This window comes from Quercus lobata, chromosome 8, assembly GCF_001633185.2.
Source record: "Quercus lobata isolate SW786 chromosome 8, ValleyOak3.0 Primary Assembly, whole genome shotgun sequence".
Taxonomy (NCBI): Eukaryota; Viridiplantae; Streptophyta; class Magnoliopsida; order Fagales; family Fagaceae; genus Quercus; species Quercus lobata.
Window position 1 is genome coordinate 1181445 of NC_044911.1, and position 24776 is coordinate 1206220.

The 24776-nt window shown below is 34.1% G+C and overlaps 2 protein-coding genes across 11 annotated transcripts; both read right to left on the reverse strand.

The window, feature by feature from the left end:
- Positions 1-5302: 5302 nt before the first annotated feature.
- On the reverse strand, positions 5303-15208 carry LOC115955552 (probable amino acid permease 7). 9 transcript variants are annotated; one of them, XM_031073706.1, is made up of 8 exons: positions 15191-15208; positions 14753-15080; positions 13248-13484; positions 11932-12025; positions 7372-7586; positions 6826-6959; positions 6458-6685; positions 5303-5844 (listed from the first exon to the last, which is right to left on the reverse strand). In XM_031073706.1, exons 2-8 carry the CDS (start codon positions 14838-14840, stop codon positions 5443-5445), a joined length of 1398 nt encoding a protein of 465 aa, XP_030929566.1. In that variant the 5' UTR covers positions 14841-15080; positions 15191-15208; the 3' UTR covers positions 5303-5442. The 9 variants fall into 9 exon arrangements, with proteins under 9 accessions (XP_030929566.1, XP_030929574.1, XP_030929567.1 ...); XM_031073714.1 differs by lacking the exon at positions 15191-15208 and adding an exon at positions 7878-7976 and having other exon boundaries at positions 14753-15128; XM_031073707.1 differs by lacking the exons at positions 13248-13484; positions 14753-15080; positions 15191-15208 and adding exons at positions 7878-7971; positions 8102-8335; positions 8430-8537 and having other exon boundaries at positions 11932-12020.
- A 2764-nt stretch (positions 15209-17972) lies between these two features.
- Positions 17973-24406, reverse strand: LOC115955555 (probable amino acid permease 7). Of its 2 annotated transcripts, none has more exons than XM_031073718.1 (7): positions 24029-24406; positions 22417-22653; positions 21699-21792; positions 19720-19934; positions 19200-19333; positions 18817-19044; positions 17973-18387 (listed from the first exon to the last, which is right to left on the reverse strand). In XM_031073718.1, the coding sequence occupies exons 1-7, from the start codon at positions 24114-24116 to the stop codon at positions 17986-17988; spliced, it is 1398 nt and encodes a 465-aa protein (XP_030929578.1). In that variant the 5' UTR covers positions 24117-24406; the 3' UTR covers positions 17973-17985. The 2 variants fall into 2 exon arrangements, with proteins under 2 accessions (XP_030929578.1, XP_030929579.1); XM_031073719.1 differs by having other exon boundaries at positions 18295-18465.
- Between the last annotated feature and the right edge of the window lie 370 nt (positions 24407-24776).

Consider the following 24776-nt stretch of genomic DNA (forward strand, 5'->3'; position numbering starts at 1 on the left):
CTTTCACCATACAAATAATGTCTCCAAATCTTCAATGCAAACACCACTGCAACCAACTCCAAATCATAAGTGAGATGATTCTGTTCATAACTCTTTAATTGGTGGGACGCATAAGCTATGACTTTACCATGCTGCATCAACACATAACCCAGCCATTTTCTTGAAGCATTACTATAAATGACAAAGCCTTCCAAGTTGCTAGGGATGGTTAGTACTGATGCAGTAACCAACCTTTCCTTAAGTTCTTGAAAACTCTTCTCACATTCTTCTGTCCACACAAACTTGGCATTCTTATGAGTTAGTTGAGTCAAAGGGGCTGCAATACGGGAAAATCCCTCCACAAACCTCCTACAATAGCCAGCAAGGCCCAAAAAGCTCCTAATCTCACTCACATTCATCGATCTTGCCCAATCAACCACAACTTCAACCTTACTAGGGTCTACAGAAATCCCTACCTCAGATATCACATGCCCTAGGAACACCACTTGATCAAGCCAAAATTCACATTTCTTAAACTTTTCATATAGCTTCTTCTCCCTCAAAATTTGAAAAACAATTCTCAAGTGCTCTTCATGTTCTTCCATGATTTTGGAGAAGATTAGAATATCATCAATAAAAACAATAACGAAGAGGTCTAAGTACTCATGAAATAACCTATTCATCAAGTCCATAAATGCAGCAGGAGCATTGGTCAATCCAAAAGGCATTACCAAGAATTCATAGTGCCCATACCTCATCCTGAAAGCTGTATTGGGTATGTCTTCACTCTTGATTTTCAACTGGTGATACCCAGAACGAAGGTCAATCTTAGAGAAGACTTGTGCCCCTTACAATTAATCAAACAGGTCATCAATACGAGGGAGAGGGTATTTGTTTCTCACAGTAACCCGGTTTAACTCACGGTAGTCAATACACAACATCATAGTCCCATCCTTCTTTTTCACAAATAAAACTGGTGCACCCTAAGGAGATGCACTTGGTTTGATGAACCCCTTATCAAGGAGTTCTTGTAATTGTTCCTTGAGTTCCTTAAGTTTAGTTAATGCCATCCGATATGGTGCTTTCGAAATAAGAGAAGTTTCAGGGAGCAAATCAATGGAGAATTCAATCTCTCTATCTATAGGTATCCCTGGTAGGTCTTTAAGAAAGACATCAAGAAACTCCCTCACAATAGGGATATCATCCAACTTCAATACCTCTTTCCTAGTGTCCACCACATGAGCTAGGTACCCTTGGCATCCTTTCCGTAATAGATGCTGAGCTCGAAAGGCATATATCACCCTAGGTAAAGCATGCATCCTAGAGCCCTTAAACCGAAATTCGGGTTCTCCTAGTGGTCGAAACACCACCTCTTTTCTAAAACAATCTACACTAGCATGATAAGCCATTAACTAGTCTATTCCCAAAATTACATCATAGTCTTACATGTCCATCAAAATCAAGTCTGCTAACATTTTCCTATCCTCAATTTGGATGACACAAGACTTAAGCATAGAATTACACACCAAAGAATCACCCATAGGTGTGGCCACAAACAAGTCATAATCCATAAGTCTAGGTTTCTTATCACATAACTTAGCATATCGAGAGGAGATGAAAGAGTGTGTAGATCCAGAATCAAATAGAGTTTTAGCAAAGTTTGAGAATAATGGGAGGATACCTGTAACCATAGTATCCGAAGCTTGAACGTCTTGTGGTGTGAGTGCAAACACCCTCCCTTGTGCTTTCCTCATCTGATCATTCTTTCTAGGTTGTGCCATTGAGTTTTGATGAGGAGATGTACAGGTTCTAGCTAAGTGTCCTGTCTTCCCTCAATTATAACAAGCCTTTCCTTCAAAGAAACACGGCTTATCTCCATGAAACCTTCCACATGTAGGGCAAGCATTTGAACTTCTACCTTGAGCATTCTGGGGTGGATTTTTATTTTCTGGCTTATTTGATGATGAATTGCTCCTAGACCTCCCAAAAGATCCTTTCTTGTTCCAATGACCTTGAGCATTGCCTTGTCGAAAGCCTATCTGTCCAATGTTTCTAGGTGGGTTCTCCTTCCTAACATTGTTCTTGAAATCTTCCTCCAGTCTCATAGCTCTCTTAACTGACCTTGCATAATTATCAACCCCTGATGTAATCAGATGGTGTCGAAGTCTCTCATTCAACCCCTTTTGAAATCTACTTGCTTTCTTTGCCTCAGTAAGGATTAAGTGGGGTCCAAAGCAAAAAAACTCGATGAATTTAGTTGCATACTGCTCAACAGTCATACTTCCTTGCACCAAATCAGCAAATTCCCTCTCTTTTTGTTCCCGAACCACCTCAGGGAAGTAGTTATCATAGAAAATCCCCTTTAAAATTCTCCCAAGTGATGGGATTTCTCTCAGTGTCCGTTCCCTCCAAAATGGCTTTAGTGGATCTCCACCAACGCTCAACTTCTCCAATCAACTTGAAAGTTGCAAACCGCACAATCTGAGAGTCAGTGCAATCTAAAGCTTCTAACAATTTCTCCATTTGCAAGAACCAATTCTTAGCTTCTGTAGGATCTGGGTTCCCATCAAAGGAAGGGGGATTCTGCTTCATAAAAGTCTCAAAATAGCAACCAGCCCTTGCCTCTATTCTACCTGCGCCTCTACTAGCAACATCACAAAAAGAGGGGTCTTGTATTCCATGGAATCCCACATTGCCTAGGGAAGCACATGGGAATGTGTTTATAAGGAATGACCTCCCTTCAATGTGTAGAGGCATTTTCCTCCACTGTTGTGTGCTTTGAGGGAGAACAAAACCATGAGGGACATGGGCCCTAAAGTGGACAATATCTACAAATTGGAGTGGGGTCGTTATAGATGGTATCAGAGCCATGCCCTAACCAGAAGTATGGGCCCCACATGCAAGGACGCGTGTACTCGTAATGGGGGTGGATTGTAGTGACCGAAAAAGAGGGGTCTTGCATTCCATGGAGTCCCACATCGCCTAGGGAAGCACATGAGAATGTGTTTATATGGAATGACCTCCCTTCAATGTGTAAAGGTCTTTTCCCCACTGCTGTGTGCTTTGAGGGAGAACTTTTGGGTCACTACACAATAAATAATATATCATAAAGTGGAAATATAAAATAAAATAAATGCAAAAGGCAAATTTTTTTTTTTTCATCATGAAAAAATCAGGCAATATATATCTCTTCAAATTCTTAAACCACATGATAACTTAGATTTTATAATAAATTGAACCAACCCATCCATTATGATATTGCAATTTAGTCTAGATATAATTATTATATAAAAATCACGTTTTGTTGATTTTGTCTCATAAACTAAAAGTGTCACCTATAAATCTAATAAGATCTTTAAAGAGTAATATATGATGGAGAATTCTTAATTTGAATAGATGATATATATATATATATATATATATAAAAGAGAGAGAAAGAAAGATGGTGGTGGAGGGGGGATGGTGGGGTTTGAACCACAAACATAGGACACCATAAAGAATGTCATTAAACTATCAGTTGAACCTCCAAAAATTAATCTAAGAGGCTAGACATGAGGACATTAGGAATTCCAACAAAGAAATAATCAAGTTCCTTAAGTATTTATACATAAAATAAAATAGCATAATGCTACTCTAGAATAAATTATATTTTGTTCTATTCTCTTTTTGGCCATTTCCTTAAAGATGATCAACTATGCAAAGTAAAAGTTTACCAAGCAAGCTCAGATTAGCAAAAAATTTGATGTTGGAAATGCCAATTATTTGTAATAGAATGACCAAAATAAAAATAACAAACGGATTTGAGAAAAACACATAAGATTTTTAAAAGAAGTTTTACTAAAAAATGGGGATGGAACAATAACAAAATACTTTTTTACTTTTTTGATACTTTACAGATAAAGACAAAAAAATGTTCATAATCAATGTGTTTCAAAAGGCCAAATAAAATTGCATTGACAATTCTAAGTCAATTAACAATAACATAAGCCAATATCATTGAAAATTTTGCGAAGGAAAACAACAAAATCACATCACAAAATGTAAGAATACTAAAAAGAAACTACAAAAAAAAAAAAAAAAAAAAAAAAAAAAAAAGATCACTTTTGATTGTGCGTTTTGTTCACCTCAATGGTCTTCCTATTGCTGCCTTAACTTTGAAAATTTCTAACAAAAACAATCGATGTCTTCTCAAAATGGTGAAAATTAAAACTTGATTGAAAAATATGGAGAACAATTATTATTGCGCTAAAATTTTTGTTGTAGATGACGGGGTGATCATATCTAGAACGTGCATTGGTATATATAACATTGTAAAACTTAAATAAATAATCAAGGTGTGAGTGAGAGAGAGATAAGGTTGTGAAAAACAGAAATTTTGGAAGAGAAAACACTATAATGATAGATAAACAAAGAGACACTAAATGCAACTCTAAGCTAAAGATTTGGGTGCTAAAGTTTGGTTTGGATACTTGAAATTTTAATTGTATCCACTAAATAGATAATGAATTATTCAATTTTAACAATTACTTGAAATTAGAAAGAATAAAATGAAAAGTTGAAATCAATTTGGGTAGCTAGATAGTCATTTACCTGTGTCCTACAAATAGTAACATTTGTAATTTTGAACAAAAAAGTTTGCATTTAAGACAATTGAATAGTAATAGAGTGCATCAACAGGTTTGCCCATGAATTATATGTAATTCTTTTATATAAAGAAATAGAAAAATCAAATATCATAAACGATTAAATGATTAAATAAATATATATATATATATACACACATATATATATATAATGTAATTGATAAAGTGGCTCAACAGGAGCATAGCAACATTAAATGTTACGTCTCAGCATTTAGATATTTAGATATGTATAGAATATAGATATAGATGTGAAGACTTTGTAGATTGCAATCGGAGAACATTAATTGCGGATCCGGAGCTAGAATTGAGAATGGACTAGCGGTGGCTTTCTTTGTGCAGATCACATTAAAATATGTGAAGCTGTTCTACATTGATATTGGATGCTTTATTAGATGTAAGGGAGATCGTAATGCCAGTCTTAACTCTTACCTCATTCCAAGAGGAGTTTTTTCCTCATTTCTTTGTAGAAATGTGAATTTTCACTTTTCATGCTCTTTTGGAATTTAGCACCGTTTATATGTGAAGCAATTATGAAGATGTTATAAATTTGTACATAGATTTGTGGCTAAAATCCACAACAACTAGGTGTTTAGGCATGCCAACTTCCAAAGTACTATTGCATGTGGTTGTGGATTGCTCAGGGGAACAAGCTGAGAATTGCAGTCTGAAAGCATTACTGCTTAAAGTGAAATCATAGCAACCTGAAACTTTGGATTATATTTATGGTCATGAAAAGTAGAGGACATTATTTCTTTTCCCCATTCATTTAGAATTACAGTAATGCTTCTTCTTAAAAAAAAAAAAAAAATACAGTAATGCCTCAGCTCAGTTTGGCACTTATAAGTCCTTCAAGTGACCCAATAAAACCTACAACTGTCACAAGAAAGCAAACAAAGCTGAATGTCCTAAGTACAATCCATTTTCTAGTCCAAGCCCCTATTTTCTTTTGTACAAAGTACATTTCCACAGGGAAGTATATAGTCAGAGGCCAAAAATTCAAGGCCCCTAACAGTCCCAAGACTGAATTGAAGTACGGGAAGAGCATTGCAATTCCTGTGGTCGATATAACGTATGCAGTTCGGAAACATAGCCTGAGAAGATTCAACTGAAAACCAGGCAACAGTGGGAGTTTGAAGGTGTAGAAATTAATTACAAAGCCACTGTTTGGGAATTTCTTGGCAAACCATCCTTCAGCAAATGCAAATATTGGCTGACTAAAAATCTGAGAGATAAAATATGGGAAAAATAATGTAACTACAAAGCCAAGTTAGCAAAGAAGTAACTAAAATTCAGTACTGCCTACAATATGGAATCAAAGACAATGGGTTATCATATATATATATATATATATATATAGATATTGGTGGCTAAAAACAATGGGTTATCAATGGTATTTATTTCTTTAAAAAGTGCGATTTTGACTAAGATAGAAGGTAAAGGAAAACATTTGTTTTAACAAAGAAGCATATCCTGATATATTTTCCTGAATAATTTTGAAAAGTTGGGATACATTACTTATGCATGTCAAGGAAAATGTGACATATGATAGGATTTCAGTCTTGTTCAAGAAACCTCTCTTTAAAAAAAAAAAAAAAGATTTTAATTTTTTTTTTTTTTAAATTGCTGCATAGGCCATGATACCTTTTGCCAGTCCAGGAAAATGCTTGTTGCTTAAAAAGCTTTCTTTTAAAAAAAATATTTGTTGCATAAGCCAACATTACCTTTTGCCAGTAAAAGTGTCTAGAACATTTGGGCATAAACAAAATATTTACAAGGTCAATGAGCAAGTAAGTTATGGCTTTACTATTTTTAAATTCTATATTAATTGGTAGTACCTGATATCCTCCTACCAAATGAAGAACAATGCAAGCATTGGCAAAATCAATGAGCCAATAAGGTTCATAGAAACCAAATCCTGTCAATAGATTTCCTGGTGTATCATTTCCAAAGGCTGCATATCCAAAGCATCCACAGCAGAGATAGAAAAAGGTTGTGACAAAGATGGCAACCTTTGAGGCCCTCTTCATGGTCTTGTTTTCTGGAGGAGGGGACTTCAAAGTGTCCTGCATATAACAAATTTCGGAATTCATTTCAGATACTAAAATTATTTGAGTAATTACTAAAGATATAATGTTTACTTTAAACTTAAATTTTCTTATGCTTTTGCTTATTATTTGGTTTATTAAGAGACAGTAATCCATACCTGGATCTCAAGAACAATAATTGAGTATGGATAGGCAAAAGCAATGTCCCCAAGTGCTTGGAAGACTAACCATAATTTATTAGCAAGACTAGAAGCTGGGACTCCTGTAATGCTCCCCATAATCTTCCCATTTTCTACAATTAAAAAGACATGAATGTTAATATATATATATATGTGTGTGTGTGTCAAAGCAGCCAGCTTTCGTACTAGATAAACCAAACATTTCTATTACCCTCCCTTTACATGCTACATTCTGAAATTTTTTCCCTGATGAAACCAGATAGTTGCATTAAGCTCATTTGAGAAGAAGTTATTGTTTTGGCAAGTTTGGAGTGACAAGAAAATATAAAATTCAAAGTTCTGATTTTTATCTTTTTCGTAGGTTATCTCAGCAACCTGATGGTGATGGAGTACTACAGAATTTTAGCGAATGAAACTACTTTTCTTTCTGCTGTACATAGCTTTTAATTGATCAAAGGGTTTGTGTTTTTGTTGTAAAATTGGAGGCCTGTAATTGAAAAAAAGAAGGCAAATACACATCCATACCTATGACTTTTGCAACGCCAAGTGAGAATCCTATAAAAGAGTATGTAAATGACATCAGTGCAGCAACAACTGAAAGCCATTCCATGTTATGGAAATCTGGAATCTGTGACACAACGATCTGAACGAGTCCAAAGAGCAGCATATAAAAAGTATCCCCATAATCACATGCAGCTTGGTGACCTTCTTTGTGATAACAGTTTGATCTTTGAATTGCCCTGCATTAATATATCAAAGAAAGAAAATTATAAGAATTAGGAACAAAATATTTAGCAAACTTGAAATAAAGTAGAATGAGAGAGAGAATAAAAAGAGTGGATTATATATATAGATTAGGAAAAAGACAATCATTATAAAATGAACATTCAAAGGAGCATTATTTGAAATTTATTACTAAAAATAAAATAAAATAAAAAACCACAAGAAGAAAAAGATAACTAGAGAGAAACGTGCAGAGATAATTTTCTAATTCAAAAAATTATATTATTCACTATTCACAGTGGAAGTACCTCATACTGGAAGCGGTAGTAAATACATAAGCAATACAGGTCCCATACAAGCTCAAATATTGAAGCAAACCACAAAACCACGTGTGTTTTCTTCCTGAACTTCCACTAAATCAAGTCAGGGTGCATATAAAAGATAACAATCTTTGTAAAGCATGTCCTAAGTCAAAGATTATATAGAACCTTAAAAGGAAGAAGAAGGAAAAAGAAGTTGGTGCTTTTACTACCAAGATTCACTCTAACAGCATCCATGTAACAGTAGTTTCGTGTCCCGGTTACGGAGTCAGGACACCTGTAACAATCGGAAATGAGGTATACAGAAACATAGGTGACGATTGCAAAACAAAGCAAGGTAACTGGCCCTGCTATCCATCCTAACTGTGAAGTACTCCATGCCAGAGACAAAACTCCAGAGCCAATAACAGCAGTAATGATATGAGCTACGCAACTCCACAAGGTTCCTGATTGTGTAGGCCACAAAAGGCACTGAATTCAAGACTGAATTGAAAGTAAATTTAAAAGAACTAGTGGATGGTCCTAGAAAGAAATCTTTACCAGTTCTTCTCGGATGTCCATCGTCATCATAGGAACCATTAGCTACTTCAAAAGAGTGTTGGACAGCCATGTTTATTCAACTCAAAAGAAGGCCAAGAAGTTTGATACCTGTATACCCAATATAAAGGGCCTAGGAGGCTAAGACACAAAACACTATGCCACAGACCAATATAAAAGTCTCCGGACACAAAACACTATGTCACACATACATCAATGCATAAACAAATACCATGCTTGTGACAGCTAAAATTTTATGTTGCTAATTATTCTCCCTCTAAAATAACTAGCTAGCCGTGGCCTCCATTATGTGATGGACAAATATAATGACCATGAGTGACTCTTAATGAAGGCTTCTATAACATAAGAATGTTCCATCAGTTCTATGAAGCTATGATCATCACTTCTTCACTCTTATAGAAGCTTTAAATAGGTCCTAAGTGAGCGCATGCATGTGTTCGCATGTATGTATCAAATCATTGATCAGGTGATTTATATTACATGCGAATTTGTACATGGCCATATAAGCTTCATCATTTATTTAGTGTTCCAATAATTCTAGGAAGCTACTTGATGGATTTTTGTTTTTTTTTTACCTACCAGATGGATTAGTAAAAGGAGAAACCTATTATGTACTTGACACTATTTTGATTGCTTCCCAATTTGACAATCGTTTGAATTTAGCAATAGGACCTAAAGCCATTCAAGCGTTTTTGAAGCCATCATCAGTGAGATTCTACAAGGTTAGACTTACAACTTACAAAAGCCTAAACAATATGTAAGGTTACAACTTACAAGGCTTACAGCTTACAAGGCTTTTGCAAGGATATTTCTCAGCATCATGAGGATATATTGTATCATTTAGAACATAAACAATATTGGAGAAATTGACTGTCATGTTCATCATGGAATTTTCACCTTCCCTCTTTATTACTTTCTCCCTACTTTATTTAGAATCAAATAGTAGCAATAAGTGGGTGAGTGGATAGTCTTCTAATCTAACAAAGTAGAGTAATGCTCAGGACACAACTTTGTGCCACAACTCACCACGTGGCAAGTTGTGGCACAAAGTTGTGTCCTGAGCATTACTCAACAAAGTTAGAGATTGAAATCAAGCATAATTTTTTTCCCTTTGCAATGGACAATACTCCAATAGCTAATGTCCAGAAAAAAACAGGTAGTATCCCTTTTCTCATAGAAAGTTTGATACACAGCCTCAGCCTCTTTAACTGATACTGATTCAAACATGAGACCATTTCTCAAAGGATGATTCATCCTGTTTTTTTACTCTTGTTGCTATGTTTGTTTTCTCAATACAACTAAGATGACCTTTCACATCATTTGCAAGTTGAGAAACTTTGGACTTGCTTTCAAGAATCTCAAAATCTAACTAGAAAAAGGTGAAAGGAACAGGGGAGACCCACAGTCATGTGTCAGCTGCAGCCTTTTTATAGTCCTATCATCCTTTGCACAATATTACCGACGGGTAATGCTTCTGAGCTGAAAACTTTAACATGAGTCAGCTTTTTCACTTCAATTACCCAGAATGAAGTGGGTGTCCAGTGTCCTAATACAACAAGAGCCATGCATCCTTTGCATCTTCTGGTTTTACTAAGCCACAAAGAAAGTGCAAGTTGCGAAATTACCGAAACTAATAAGTTCAAGCAATATGACACCCCCTTGTACTTGCAGACATGGAACAGGTATCTGCTTGTTTACATATACACCACAAGTGCCTCTTATTATCTTATTTATTGACAACAAAAGCATCTAACTTTGGAGGCCATACCATTTTTACTTCCCACTGTAATAGCATCTCCACTGTAATACTGATTCCAAGTGTCCTATTATTACACATAAACATGCAGCAATTGATATCACAATAAAAGTGTTGTTATTGGTAAGACTATATATCAAAGTGATATTATATTATTCAGAATTTGACACATGAGTAGGTCGTGAAAAAGGTTATGTTGCTAGTGTCTCTTTATTGCAACCATATCATAATCTTTTTAAAAAAGCAATCCCCTCTTTCGCTAAGAGAAAGCATTTCTTACTTTAATCGTTGGTTTAGAAGTTGGTACCGATTTAAATACAAAGTGGTGATAGTTACACACCGTGTGTACGAGACACACAATACCACGTTAGCTGAATTATTTTTTAAAAACACAATTTGAGTAATTTTTTATCATTACACAATTTTAACTAAAATAAGGTGTATATAACAAGATTTAGCCTTAAATATAACGCTTTCATAAAAAATAAAAAATAAAAAATAAAAATGTACAAGCCTAGTTAAAATTTTCAATTTTCATTTGCTACTCAACCTTGTACTTTTCTTTGACATTATTGCTCTGCTGCCTTCTCACTCACACCAAGGGAGGTGAAAGCAAGTATGTTGACAAAAATTCCAAGGTCCCATGCACAAGATTCCATCCAAATGTAATTCTTAATTGACCCGACATTATTAATTTTGCTTTGGGAATACTAACCTCATCTTTTATGTTTTGTCTTTTTCATTTGAAAGGTCCAATTTTGTGGCTTGGCATTTGATTAGGCCAAATCCAGCTGGAAACTGACACTGCAAAGGCCCAATAAATTACAGTGTGGGACTAGAAAGAAGAGTTTCCAGTTTCCATAGCCCAAGTCCCTAGAGCTATCTTTTTTTTTTATAGGCCCTATAGCTATCTTAATAAGCACTAAATATAAGGCTGCTCATATCAGATACTTTTTCCTATGTTTGTGGACTAACATATATCCTCATGTCAATGCGACAAAATAAAAGGGTGTCTTTATAGAGAGGAGTGAGTAGAAGAGTTACTATAATCACGTTCATATGTATGTGTATGTATATATATATATATATATATATATGTCTTCTTGTCGTCAATCAAAAGGGTTGTTGCCCCTTTATCCCTTTGCTTAAATTTCATTATGAGGTCTTTTTTTTTAGATAAAGGAAAATGTATATGTGGTTAAAATTTAAAAAATGCGGAGATATAATAAGAAAATACAATTTTTTTTTTTAGAGATAATAAGAAAATACAATCTAGTTTTTGTGTTTTACATATATCATTTAGTTTTAGTGTTTTACAGGTTTATTACATCATCAATAACATAAATAGATATTAAAATAGGAATAAAAATAATAAATTTAATATCAATGGCATGATAAAATTTAAGTCACCCATAAATAGCCAAAGTTTTAAAAACTCTATAGTAAAGTTAACGTGAGAACACTACAGTACTCTATATAATCCTCTGTAAGTATAATCATTTTCAAACTCTAAACTCTAGAAAATTCTCATTCTCAAAGGACAATGACAACAACAAACAACAGAGCTTAATCTCAAAATTTTGAGGTTGACTATGGATATTCAACAGATTAATTGGTAATATAGCATATGACAAACAAAACAAGCAAAAAAAAAAAAAAAATTTGAGGAAGAAAAAAAAAACCTATATTTCAATGCAGAATAGAAAGAGAGTGGTTCATGAAGAATACTTGATGCTGCTAGCAGAGGTGATGATATAGGCAATTGCAGTCCCACATAAGCTCTCCTGCACAATCACTCCACACACCTTATGGCTCTTCTCTCCTATAATTATACATTATTGAGTCAATATGCTGACTAGTGGAGTCTATATATGTAGGTTTGGTGAAGTAAAAGAAAGTTATTCTTTCTTTTTTAGCAAATCAAAACTAAGGGCTCTGGTCAGAGTTTTTGCCACTTTAATATGGCTTCTTTTGATCTTATTCTGTAATTAATAGGGTCTATTCATTAAAAAAATCATAATAACTTGTTAACGTAAACACCGTGCGGTGTGAGTAATGTGCTGACTAGTGGAGTCAATATATGTAGGTTTGGTGAAGTAAAAGAAAGGGGAAATGTTAACAATGCGGTGCTTGTTAACGTTTCCTTTTTTGTATTTCACTTAAAAAAGAGAAAAAAGTTGTCAAAAAAATTACCAAAAGAGATTTAAAAAAATTTCCAAATACTGAAAAACTGGCAAAAGCTAAAAAAGTTAACAGAAAATTATCCAAAAGTGTGTTATTAACGGGCACCTTAACACGACTCAAAAGAAAGTTATTCTTTCTTTCTTAGCAAACCAAAACTAACGGCTCTGGTCAGAGTTTTTGCCACTTTAATATTGCTAACACAACCCAAAAGAAAGTTATTATTTCTTTTTTAGCAAACCAAAACTAAGGGCTCTGGTCAGAGTTTTTGCCACTTTAATATTGCTTCTTTTGGTCTTATTCTGTAATTAATAGGGTCTATTCATTAAAAAAATCATAATAACTTGTTTTGTCCACGTGATGATTGTTATAATGTGATGCTAATAATTCCTACCTTTTGACACTAATCAGCGTTAGAAAATGTTAAGGTGAAATTCATTCAAATGTACTGTATATTTATTTCTGTCTTGAATGTTTATTCACCTTAAAACAAAACTGACAGATGAGACAGATCAAAGAGAAAACAGAAATGAAAGAGATCTATAAAATATTTTGCTAATCAGAGCCTTAACCTGCTCTCATCTAACTTAATCACACACTGAAAATTATAGATTACTAAATGCAATATAAATAGCGTAACAAACCGCAATTCTTGATTATTTTTTTGGCTAAGTGGTGGTTCACAGTCTGTGGACCACCACTAGCCAAAAAATAATCAAGAATTGCGGTTTGTTAGAAATTTCAACTTGTAAGACAAATATCACTAGCTATGAGTCTAAGACATTGCATTATTGATTTGACTGTTGAGATGTGAATCATGTGACATAGATATAGGTTAGAAAAGTTGGATTGAAATCTCTCACCTAAATAATACTTGACGGCCTCCATAAAGGACCTATTTCTAGCTGGGCCACATTCAGGATCTGGGTATCTATAGCAATCACATAGAAGGTTTGTGGAAACAATGGTGATGCCTGCAAAGGCTATCATGAGCAATGGACCTGCAATCCACCCAAGCTGAGCCACACTCCATGCAAGGGACAAAACTCCTGCCCCAATCACTCCTGTTATTATATATGCTATTGAAGTCCACAAGGTCCCTTCACAAGAATAAATATTAATATTAGCCCAGAATGTAGTTACATGAAAGCTTAATTAAAGTATATTCTAATTTTTTTTTATGAACAAAAAAGGGTCTCACTTGTGTGATCATTGACCCAACCCACTTGAACCCATAGAACTTATGGCGTGGGGCACTACTGGGTGTGTCAGGGCTATCCACGTCGTGGCACAGCATTTTTGCAAAGTGCACAACTCGAACCGGGCAACTCCTGAACCCGCAAGTGTGACCCAATCCAGGACTCCTTCCAACACACCACACCCCAAGGGGCAAAATATATTCTAATTGATTCTAAAAATAAAAAATAAAAATAAAAAAAAAAGTATATTCCAAGTGTAATTGTAAAAAGTTCACCTAGTGGGGAGGATGAGGCATGAAATTGAAAGTTGAAACCTAACTTTTGAAAATTATATATTATGGATATTAGAGTGCCAAGAAATTCATGCTCGGTTCAATTCAATATAAGATTCCAATTTCAATCACATGCTTTGTATAAATAATTGTACTATATTAAAAAGGAGCTGTCAAGAGTCAGGACTCAAGAGTGGAAGGTATCAAAATTAAATTTGGGACCATTTTTGGTGTTTTGAGTATCTCTTCACAAATATTGACCTCCAATATTCCTACCTACCAAAATATTGTACAGTGTATATTGCTGAATGACAGTTAGGAGAGAATTATAATAGGCAATAGGATTTACAAACGAAGTATAGCTGAAAGTACAAATACAGAAAAAAATATCCAGCATCCACTTGAATTGATATTTTCTCCAGCAATTGAAGATAGAGACATGCCTTCAACTTTTGGAGATGGAATGCATATCTTGTGCATCCATTATATGCAGGACATGGTCTATTTATGTGCAAGTCACCACTTACTATGAGACATGCATAACTATTTCTCCTCCATAATAAGGATAACTTCTCAATTGGAAAATGGTCCTCTGCTACTAATAGCAGAAGATTTGGTCATATGGCACTGCACTCAAAGATATGATTTCAAGTTTTCAACTTCCATCTTGCCCATATTAGACTTAGCTACACAATAATTATATACCAAAAGAGAAAAAGGAGAAAAAAAGACATCCAAAGAAAATGAAAGCTCTTAGGATATATATGATCAAGGAAACATAAAGCCAAAACCAAATGTGTGGAAAGTAAAGACGATATACCTTATCTTGTAAAACTCTCTACCAAAAAGATAAGAAGAAGTGAAACCATATTATATGCAATTTGCAAGTCCAATTACCTGTTCTTTTGAGAGGCTCCTCAATTTCATCAGGTTGAGAAGAGCTTGTTAGTAAAGGTGATTGCTGATCTTCTTCCTCACCACCCATATCTCTCCCTCGAAAATTTATCAAGTTCTATTTGTCTTATACTTTTCCAATATCACAAGGCATACACCAATCTTGAAAAAGGTGGGATCATTTAGTGCAACAGCTTTCATACAATTAGTTGAAAAACAACAGGATCCATCAAATCCCAGAAAGGATTGAAAGTTACACGTCTTGGCCCCTTGGATAGCTTCACTTCTTTTGATTTATCAAGCACATATTTCTTGGATCTGCCACTCCTAACTATAGAAAGTACAAAGAAACGATTAAAGAAACAAAGACATGAAAGTCTTATATGCTTTGCTTATACACATTTAGTTTTGAAAGTTTGGTGGAAATTAAATGAAAGCTACCTGCGCACGTACTATTGGGAATATTGAATGCCAAAGGTTGGACTTCATCACATGGGATTGAAATTTTTTTTTTTTTTTTTGAGAATCGATTTATATCAATTTTGAAATAGTTCTTTTCTAACACCTTTTTAAATGACTTTCTTCCAAATTACTGTCAATTTCTAATCAAACGTACGTTTTTATTTTTTTACAATCTGTTTTCTTTTTTAGTGAAAAGGGCTTTTAAATCATTGTCAATGTTTAATCAACTGTGTTCGTGATAATACACTAAAATATAATTAAAATTAGAATAAAATTGTAATGAAATAAATTATAGGTAGGGAAAAAAATTAGAATGAATTAAACTAGTTAGACTGAAGTATGAAAATCTCACTTTCTTCAAGGAAATTCAAACTCTCTTCAGTTGGCAATTCCACAAATCAATTCAGCAAAATTTCTATTTGACTTGTCCCTCTAGGACACAATAGCCTGATTATGTGGCTAGTTGAACCCTAAAAAAACGAGTTGGTTTTCCCTACACCTATCTGACCACATTAGATTGAGTGTCTTCAAATCACTCATGAATTATGATAAACTCAAAGCTACGCTCAACCCCTCCAAAATCACTCTGTCATGTACCCAACATTCATGTCCTAGACTCTCGGGGTCAACATGAATTCCAAAGGCATGCACAAGACCAGGGTATGTTACCAAACCGTATTTTCCTTCACCGTAATTGTAATTGTTAAGTTGTATTTTTCCGTGTATTTGTGTTGGCTTTATTCCATGCCAAATTTGCAAATGATTCTTAATATTTTGATGTATTTTCTAGGGGATTACATGTAGTTTAGTTAGTGTACTTGAGCCCAGTCAAAGCTTAATATTTTGTTCATTGCAAAACATGGACTGTGAAATCGGTTAATTACGTATAATGGACTTTAATTGTCAGTAAGGATTTATTGTGATTAAGCCGTAATATATACTATTGGGGTCTAAATATTTGCTAGGTGTTAGTAGCATTATCTCACAGTAACCTTTGGCCACCTACTATGCTTTGAAACGCTCCACAAAACCATCAGGGTTGTACTTGAATTTGTAAACCCATTTGCAACCAATGAGTTTCTTGTCCGGTGGAGGGCTTGTGAGAGTCCAAGTGCGATGCTCAAGGGCATAATTCAATGTGATTTTGTAAATTTATTTGCATTTATCTAGGCTGATGCACGGGGGGTGATATTAATGGTTTTGATTTTGTGAACTTTGTGGAAAACAAAATGGTTTTTTTCAATTTTGAAAATTTTGAATTAACAAAATATACTAGAAATCTTAATGCAACTCAATGTAATCACAATTGATTTGTGGTTAAAAGCCCACTTCCAAAGTAGTATTGTGGTTGTGGATTGCTCAGGGAAGAAACTGAGAATTGCAGTTTTATCTGTAATCATAGCATCCTGAAAGCTTGGATTGTAATTAAGATCATGAAAAGAATAAGATAATATTTATTTTCCCTATTCGTTATAGAATCTATATATTACTAAAAGCTGAAGCGTAGCGTTTAATGTTGCTGCTCTTACATTGCGCCACATCAGCTACCACGTCATTCTTTTTTTTCTTTTCTTTTTTAAAATATAATTTGTCCTACAATTTTAAAATAGTTTTTACAATTTTTAGCTCTATAACTGCAGCCCATTACTTATTTATTTACTTCCACTATCACCCTATAATAAATCTGTATAATTAATTCAGCCCACCTCTTATTTATTTAGTTCCACTATCAAGCTCAACCCAAAACATTTTCAGTTTATCTTTAGGGTTTTTTTTTTTTTTTCTTTTGTTTTGTTTTGTTTTTGTTTTTGTTTTTTTTTTTTTTTTTCCAACTTTCTTATAATTGTTTTTAACATTTATTTACCTTTCTCTCTCCCTTACCATTTCATCTCCCCACTACTTCATCAATTTTTCTCCCTCTCTTACCATTTCATCTCCCCACTACCCTCTACATTAATATCATTTTTCCTCTTTCCCTTTATCTTCCTTTATTTTTGTCTCTTCTTATTCACATCCTCTTACTATAAATTTGTCACTATCTCTTCTATTCTATGCATAGTTTTCCCTCACAAAAAAAAAAAAGGTTCTCTCTCTCTCTCTCTCTCTCTCTCTCTCTCTCTCTCTAAATTTTTTGGTGGATTTTTTTACTTTTCTTGCATCTCTACTTTAGGTTGATAATTTTTTATATTCTTTAAAACTCTATTTGAGTTAATGCGATTTAGTTTTGTTTTTTAAATTGTTGTTGTTTTTATTTTTACTTTTTATTCTCTTTGATTGTTAAATGTTATCCTATTGTGTTTTAAAGAATTAAATATAGCATATAAAAATATAATATTATTCTATTATATAGCATGATTTGGATAATTTGGTATTTATTCTATTACATAGCATGATTTTTTATAGTGCTCAATTTAGATGTTAAATTATGAGATTTTACTAATTTTTGTTTATTTTCTAATCCTTTGTGGGGGACAAAGTACTCTTAATAGTTGTATTAGAAGTACTCTATAATACCATTTATTTAAAGAAAAGTAAAGGTTAGCCAAACGAAAATAATCGGATTGGTGACAAATTTTAACTTTTGCAATTTTATTTTTATTATTATTATTTTATGACAATGCATGTATAGAAATTTAATTCTTAGATTTTGCTAATAATTGTTTATTTGATAATATGTTTTGGACGGTTGAAATTATAATTTCTACAAAGAAAATAACCTTAATAGGTAATTATCACGCGCAACGCGCAGGTTCGCGGCTAGTTACAGTAATTACTCAGCTGAGTTTGGCGCTTATAATAGCTTCAAGTGATCCAATAAAACCGACAACTGTCACAAGAAAGCAGACAAAGCTAAATGTCTGAAGTGCAATCCATTTTTTTGTCCAAGCTCCTACTTTCTTTTGTACAAAGTACATCTCCACAGGGAAATATACAGTCAAAGGCCAAAAGTTCAAGGCCCCTAACAGTCCCAAGACTGAATTGAAGTAAGGGAAGAGCATTGCAATTCCAGTGGATGATACAACGTATGCAGTTCGGAAACATAGTCTGAGAAGATTCCACTGAAAACCCGGCAACAATGGGAGTTTGATGGTATAGAAGTTATTTACAAAGCCACTGTTTGGGAATTTCTTGGTAAACCATCTTTCACAAAATGCAAATACTGGCTGACTATAAATCTGAGAGAGAAAATATGTGAAAGAATGTAACTACAAGCAAGCCAAGGATGCAGAGAGGTAATTAACATTCGGCACTGCCTACAGTATGGAATCAAAGACAATGAGTTATCACAAGTACTACAAAAAAGGATTTGACTAGGAAATAGGGAAAAGAAAAAAATATGTTTGAAATCAAAGCATATCTTGATATATTTTGCAATATAATTTTGAAAAGTTGGGTTACTTATGCATGACAGAAATATGTTACGTAGGATTTGAGTCCTGTTCAAGAAACTTTTCTTTTTAAGCAATGCTTGTTGCATAAGCCACAAGACTTTTTGCCAGTGAATGTGCCACGAACATTTGGGCATAAACAAAAATTTTGAGAAGGTCAACGAAAAAGTAAGTTATAGCTTTATTATTTTGAAATTGTATATTGATTGTTAGTACCTGATATCCTCCTACCAAATGAAGAACAACGCAGGCATTAGCAAAATCAATGAGCCAATAAGGTTCATAGAAACCAAATCCTGTCAATATGTTTCCTGGTGTATCATTTCCAAAGGCTGCATATCCAAAGCATCCACAGCAGAGGTAGAAACAGGTTGTGACAAAAATGGCAACCATTGAGGCCCTCTTCATGGTCTGGTTTTCTGGGGGAGGGGACTTTAAAGTATCCTTCATTTAACAAATTTCCCAAAACATTTTAGATACTGAACTTGTATGAGCAATTATTTATTTCTTTATTACTAAATTTATAATGTTAAGTTCAAACTTAAATTTTCATATGCTTTTGTTTATAATTTGGTTTATTATGAGATAGTACTCCATACCTGGATCTCAAGAACAATAATTGAGTACGGATAGGCAAAAGCAATGTCCCCAAATGCTTCGAAGACTAACCAAAGTTTATTGGCAAGAGTAGAAGCCGGGACTCCTGTAATGCTTCCCATAATCTTCCCATTTTCTGCAAATACAACTCGTGAATGTTGATATATAAATGACAAAGCAGCCAACTTTCCTATTAGGTCAACCAAACATCTCTAGTACCCTCCATTTAGCTGCCGCATTCTGAAAATTTTTTCTTGATGATTCCACATAGTTGCTTTAGCCTCATTTGAGTGAAAGCTCTTGTTTTTGCAAGTTTGGAGTGATAAGAAAATATAAAACTCAAAGTTCTAAAATTAATTCTTCTCATAGGTTATCTCGGCAACCTGAAGAATTACTACAACATTTTAGAGAGTGATACAACTTTTCATACTACTGTATACATCTTTATGAGATCACAGGGTGTGTTTTTGTTGTAAAATTGGAGGCCTGTGATTGACAAAAAGAAGGCAAACACTGCCATACCTATTACTTTTGCAAAGCCAAGTGCTATTCCAATAAAAGAGTAGGTAAAGGACATCATTGCAGCAACAACCGAAAGCCATTCCATTTTATGGAAATCTGGAATCTGTGACATAACAATCTGAACAAGTCCAAAGAGCAGCATATAAAAAGTATCACCATATGCACATAGAGCTTGGTGCCCTTCTTTGTGATAGCAGTTTGATTTCTGAATTGCCCTGCATGAATATGCCAAAGAAAGGAAAATATGTGAATTATGAACATATCAAAGAAAGGAAAAATATAAGAATTAGGAAGATTAAACTTAGCCAACTTGAACTCAATCAGAAACGGCAAAAGAAAATTAAAAGAGCGGATCATAACAATTTTTCTCAGACGCCCATCATCATCACAGGAACCTTTGGCTACTTCAAAAGAGTGTTGGATAGCCATGTTTATCCAACTCAAAAGAGGGCCATGAAGTTTGATACCTGTATACCCAATATAAAAGGCCTAAGACACTGAACACTATGCCACACACCATTATGAAGGTCCCGGATACAAAACACTATGTCACACATACATAAATGCAAATAAATATACCATGCTTGTGACAGCTAACATTTGATGTTTCTTTTTATCTCCATCTAAACTAACTAGCTTGCTGTGGCCTTTATCTTGTGATGGTAAATATGACCATGATTAACATAAGAATGTTCCATCAGTTCTACAAAGCTTTAAATTGGTCCCAAGTGAGTGCATGCATGTGTGCAATTTATGTATCATTGATCAGGTGATTAAAATTACATTAAATTTTGAACGTGGCCATATAAGCTTCATCATTTTTGTAGTGTTCCAATAATTCCAGTAAGCTGTAAAAGACAACACAAGAGTTGCCAGCTACTTGATGGGCTACTAAAGGAGAAACCTATCATGTACTTGACACCATGGTGATTGCTCCGCAATTTGACAATCATTTGAAGGCTGCAGTAGGACCTAAAGCCATTCAAGCGTTTTTGAAGCCATGATCAGTGAGATTCTGCAAGGTTAGACTTAAAACTTACTAGGCTTTTGCATGGATAGCTTATCAGCATCATGAAGATATACAGTCTCATTTAGAACCTAAACTATGATGGAGAAAAAAAGGCAGTTTGATACACAGCCTCTTTAGCTGATTCTGATTCCAACATGATACCATTTCTAAAGGGATGTTTCATCCTGTTTTTTGACTCTTGTTGCTGTGTTTGTTTCTTCAATATACCTAACGTAACCTTTCACATCATTTGCAGCTTGAGAAACTTTAGACTTGATTTCAAGAATCTCAAAATCTAACTAGTAAAGGACATGGAGTGGACCCATAATCATGTGTCATCTGGCTGCAATGTTTATTTAGTCCTATCACCCTTTGCACAATATTACCAAATATATATTGGCATAAAATAGTGAAGGTAAATGAGTGTAAGAGAAACTTTTTCCTTTTCCCCTATTATTAACCTTATCCCTTAGGTTTTTTCCTTTTCATTTGAAGGTCAAATTTTGTGGCTAGCCAGGCTTGGTATTTGATTGGACCAGAGCCAGCTGGAGACTGGCACTGCAAAGCCCATTTAGTCTAGAAACAAAAGTTTCCAGTTTCCATGGCCCAAGTCCCTGGAGCTATCGTGTCTTGTTATACTGATTATCTTGTACCCCCATCTATGGAGTGACCTCTTACAAGTCTGTGACTCCTGCCTAGAAGCTTGTTTGGCACCCACTCCATGAAGCTGACATAGGAGATGGTTTCTCATTAGTAGGATGGTAGTCTGAAGTGTAGACTAACACATATCTTCATGTCAATACAATAAAATAAAAGATTTTCTTTGAAGAGATGTAGACAGAGGAGTTAATCCAAAGGACTATTAATATTTAAGAATGTTACTGATTTAGCTAGCATGTGACCAAAAAAAAAAAAAAACTAACATTTTAATAAAGAGTATGAAGTAGTGAAAATGGTTCATGAGGAGTACCTCATGCTGGTAGCAGCCGTAATGACATAGGCAGCTGCACCCCCCCATAAGCCCTCCAGCACAAGCACTCCACTCACCTTCTGGCTCTTCTCTCCTGCATTTCCATGTACATTATAAGGTCAATGTTTATTATTAGATGTATTGGCACCCCCAATAATAAGGGTTTTCACTAGTGCAGACTAGTGAAATATCTGCAGGTCTAGTGGACTACTTAGTTCTTTCTTTTTTAGTAGACAACAATAAAGACTCTGCTCAAAGCTTTGGTCACTTTACATTACTATTAAATAGGTCATGTGATTAAAAATAACATAGAAAGTTATTCAATTGCAACTGGATTAAAGGAAATTTTGTCCTTAAGATGATTATTAACATGAATGTCATCCTAATGAACAGTTTATGAACTTTTGTTTTTTGTCATGTATTACTGATTAACTTAAAAACAAAGCTAAAAGGGATTTAGAATTTATTTGTTTATTATTTTTACTAATCAAAGCCCAAACCTACTATTAGCTAGCTTAATCACACTCTAAAACTTATAGATTAATATAAATGGAGCATAACACAAACACAATTCTTGATTTCTTTTTTGCTAAATGGGTCCATATTTTAGAAATTTCAACTTGCAAGACAAATATCACTTAGCTAAGACAATACATCGTTGATTGATGGCTGAGATTAGACGTGACAAAGATAAGAAAATTGGGATTAAATCTCTCACCTAAATACACCTTGACAGCTTCCATATAGGACCGAATTCTAGCAGGGCCACATTCAGGATCTGGGTGTCTATAGCAATCACATAGAAGGTTTGTAGAAATAATTGTGATGCCTGCAAACACTATCATGAGTAATGGACCTGCGATCCACCCTAGTTGAGCCACAGTCCATGCAAGAGACAAAACTCCTGCCCCAATCACTCCTGTTATTATATATGCTATTGAAGTCCATATGGTCCCTTCACAAAAATAAAGAGGAATATTAGCCCAAAAAGTTGTAACATATAAACTTTTTTTTTTTTTTTGGTTGATAATTTGATAGTTTGGGAAGGGGTAATTTGAAGCCTAAAGATCTCTGTGAAAAACACCAGATGCTGGTTCGTATATAAGACGCTTAGCTACATGATGGCTTAATTAAAGTATATTCATTCAGCAAAAAAAAAAAAATATATATATATATATATACTAAATGTACTTGTAAAAAGCTCAACTAGTGGGAAGAATTAGTGGATATAATAAGGCTGTGGTATGAGGGTGAAGGATGAAACTTAAATTTTGAAAATTAAAACGGATATTAGAAGGCCAAGATAATCATGCTTGGTTCAATTATATATAAGATTTCAATTTTAATAATGCTTTGTATAAATAATTTTATTGTATTGAAAGGGAGTTGTCAAGAGTGGAAGGTATTTTAATTAGAGTTGGGACCATCTTTGGTGTTTGTACTCTCCTGCAAATTGCAACCTCCAATATTCCTTCCTACCAAAATACTACCACATACTAAAAGTGAAAATATCTAACTTTGTGCAGTGCATATTGCTGGATCACATTTTAGAGCATAGTAATATGCAATAGGGTTAACAGTCCCAAGTGTGCGCTTGCTGATTGTTTGTTTACTGAAAGTATTATAGAAAATAACAGAGAAAAGTTTTTTGTATGGGGTCTGCCAAAATAAGCTCAAAAAACACAAAAACTGACTTTTTTTGCACTTCCCATATGCAATCTAAGTGAAAATATCTAGCACCCACTTGAATTATTATTTTCTCTGACAACTGAAGTTAAAAATATGCAGCAGTTGCATGCAAGATATGGCCAATTTATGTGAAAGTCACTACTTACTATGAGAGATTATATGCATCCAATGAATGCATAAGATAATTTCTCTATTGGGAAATGGTTCTCTGTTCCCAAAAGGCAGAAGATTTGGTCATACGGCATTACTGCAGTCACCCATTCTGTTTTCACCAAAGTCATTATTAGGCTTTACCTCTCCGGCAGTAGAGATATAGATATTGTTTCAAATTTTCAATTTTCATCCTTACCCATATTGGACTTAGCTACTCAATAAATTATATACCGAAAGAGAAAAAGGAGAAAGGAGACATAAAAAGGAAATGAAAGCTCTTAAAATAGTTTTCTTTTTTTTTTTCTTTTTTTTTTTAGAAAACTCTTAAAAAATAGACATGATGAAGGAAACATATAGCCAAAAAAATGAGGAAAGTAAAAGAGTTTTCCTTGTCTTGTGACATTATCTCTATTGAAAAGATAAGAAGAAAAGACTAGTATATGTGCAATAACTGCAAAATTTAAAATTTTAATTTCAAGTCTAATTACCTGTTCTTTTGAGAGGCTCCTCAGGTTCATCAGGTTGAGAAGCGCTTCCTAGTAAAGGTGATTCCTGATCTTCTTCCTCACCACCCATGTCTCTCCCTTGAAAATTATCAAGTTCTATTGCTTTACACTTTCCCAATATCACAAAGGGACAGACCAGTCAAGAGTTCTTAACATATGTCATGAAAAAACCTGGAAACACTTGGTGCAATAGCTTTAAAGTCATATTTAGCAACAAAAAAATAGCTTTAAAGTCATATCATTACTAAAAAAACAATTGATGCATCAAATCCTAGAAAGGATTGAAAGTAACATGTCTTGGCCTTATTGCTCTTCTTCTTGATTGACCAAGAAAATACTCCTAACTTTGGCAAGTTTTTCAATTGCTACCTTCTCTATTGACTAAAGAAATAAGAAATTGGTCAAAGATCTTGTAGTTGAATTAACACCTCTCCATATACAAAGTACTTGAGGGTCTAGGAAAAAAAAATTAACTACAGAATTAGCAATATGTTGTAATTATCTTTTTAAAAAAAACAACAAAGAAATGAAAGTCTTATTCTTTGCTTATATGCATTTAGTTTTGAAATTTTGGTGGAAGTTTAGTGAAAGCTTAGCTACCACAGTTTGAATCTATATATATCTAAAAGTTTAAGCATAAAATTTAATGTTGCTACTCTCTTATTGTGCCACATCATCCACCTATTTTCAGCTCTTACTCTCTCATTTTTAACTCTTCTTCTCTTTATTA

Bases quoted from the DNA above. Each gene is read 5' to 3' on its own strand.
- LOC115955552 (XM_031073714.1), bottom strand. From the start codon at position 14,840: ATGGGTGGTGAGGAAGAAGATCAGCAATCACCTTTACTAACAAGCTCT. The intron at 7,587-7,877 runs GTACTTCCACTG...ATATTAATGCAG, and splicing joins ACTACCGCTTCCAGTATGAG to GGCAATTCAAAGATCAAACT. The intron at 6,960-7,371 runs GTATGGATGTGT...TTTTAATTGTAG, and splicing joins TGGCGTTGCAAAAGTCATAG to AAAATGGGAAGATTATGGGG.
- LOC115955555 (XM_031073718.1), bottom strand. From the start codon at position 24,116: ATGGGTGGTGAGGAAGAAGATCAGGAATCACCTTTACTAGGAAGCGCT. The intron at 19,334-19,719 runs GTATGGCAGTGT...TTGTATTTGCAG, and splicing joins TGGCTTTGCAAAAGTAATAG to AAAATGGGAAGATTATGGGA. The intron at 18,388-18,816 runs GTACTAACAATC...TTTCTCTCTCAG, and splicing joins ATTTGGTAGGAGGATATCAG to ATTTATAGTCAGCCAGTATT.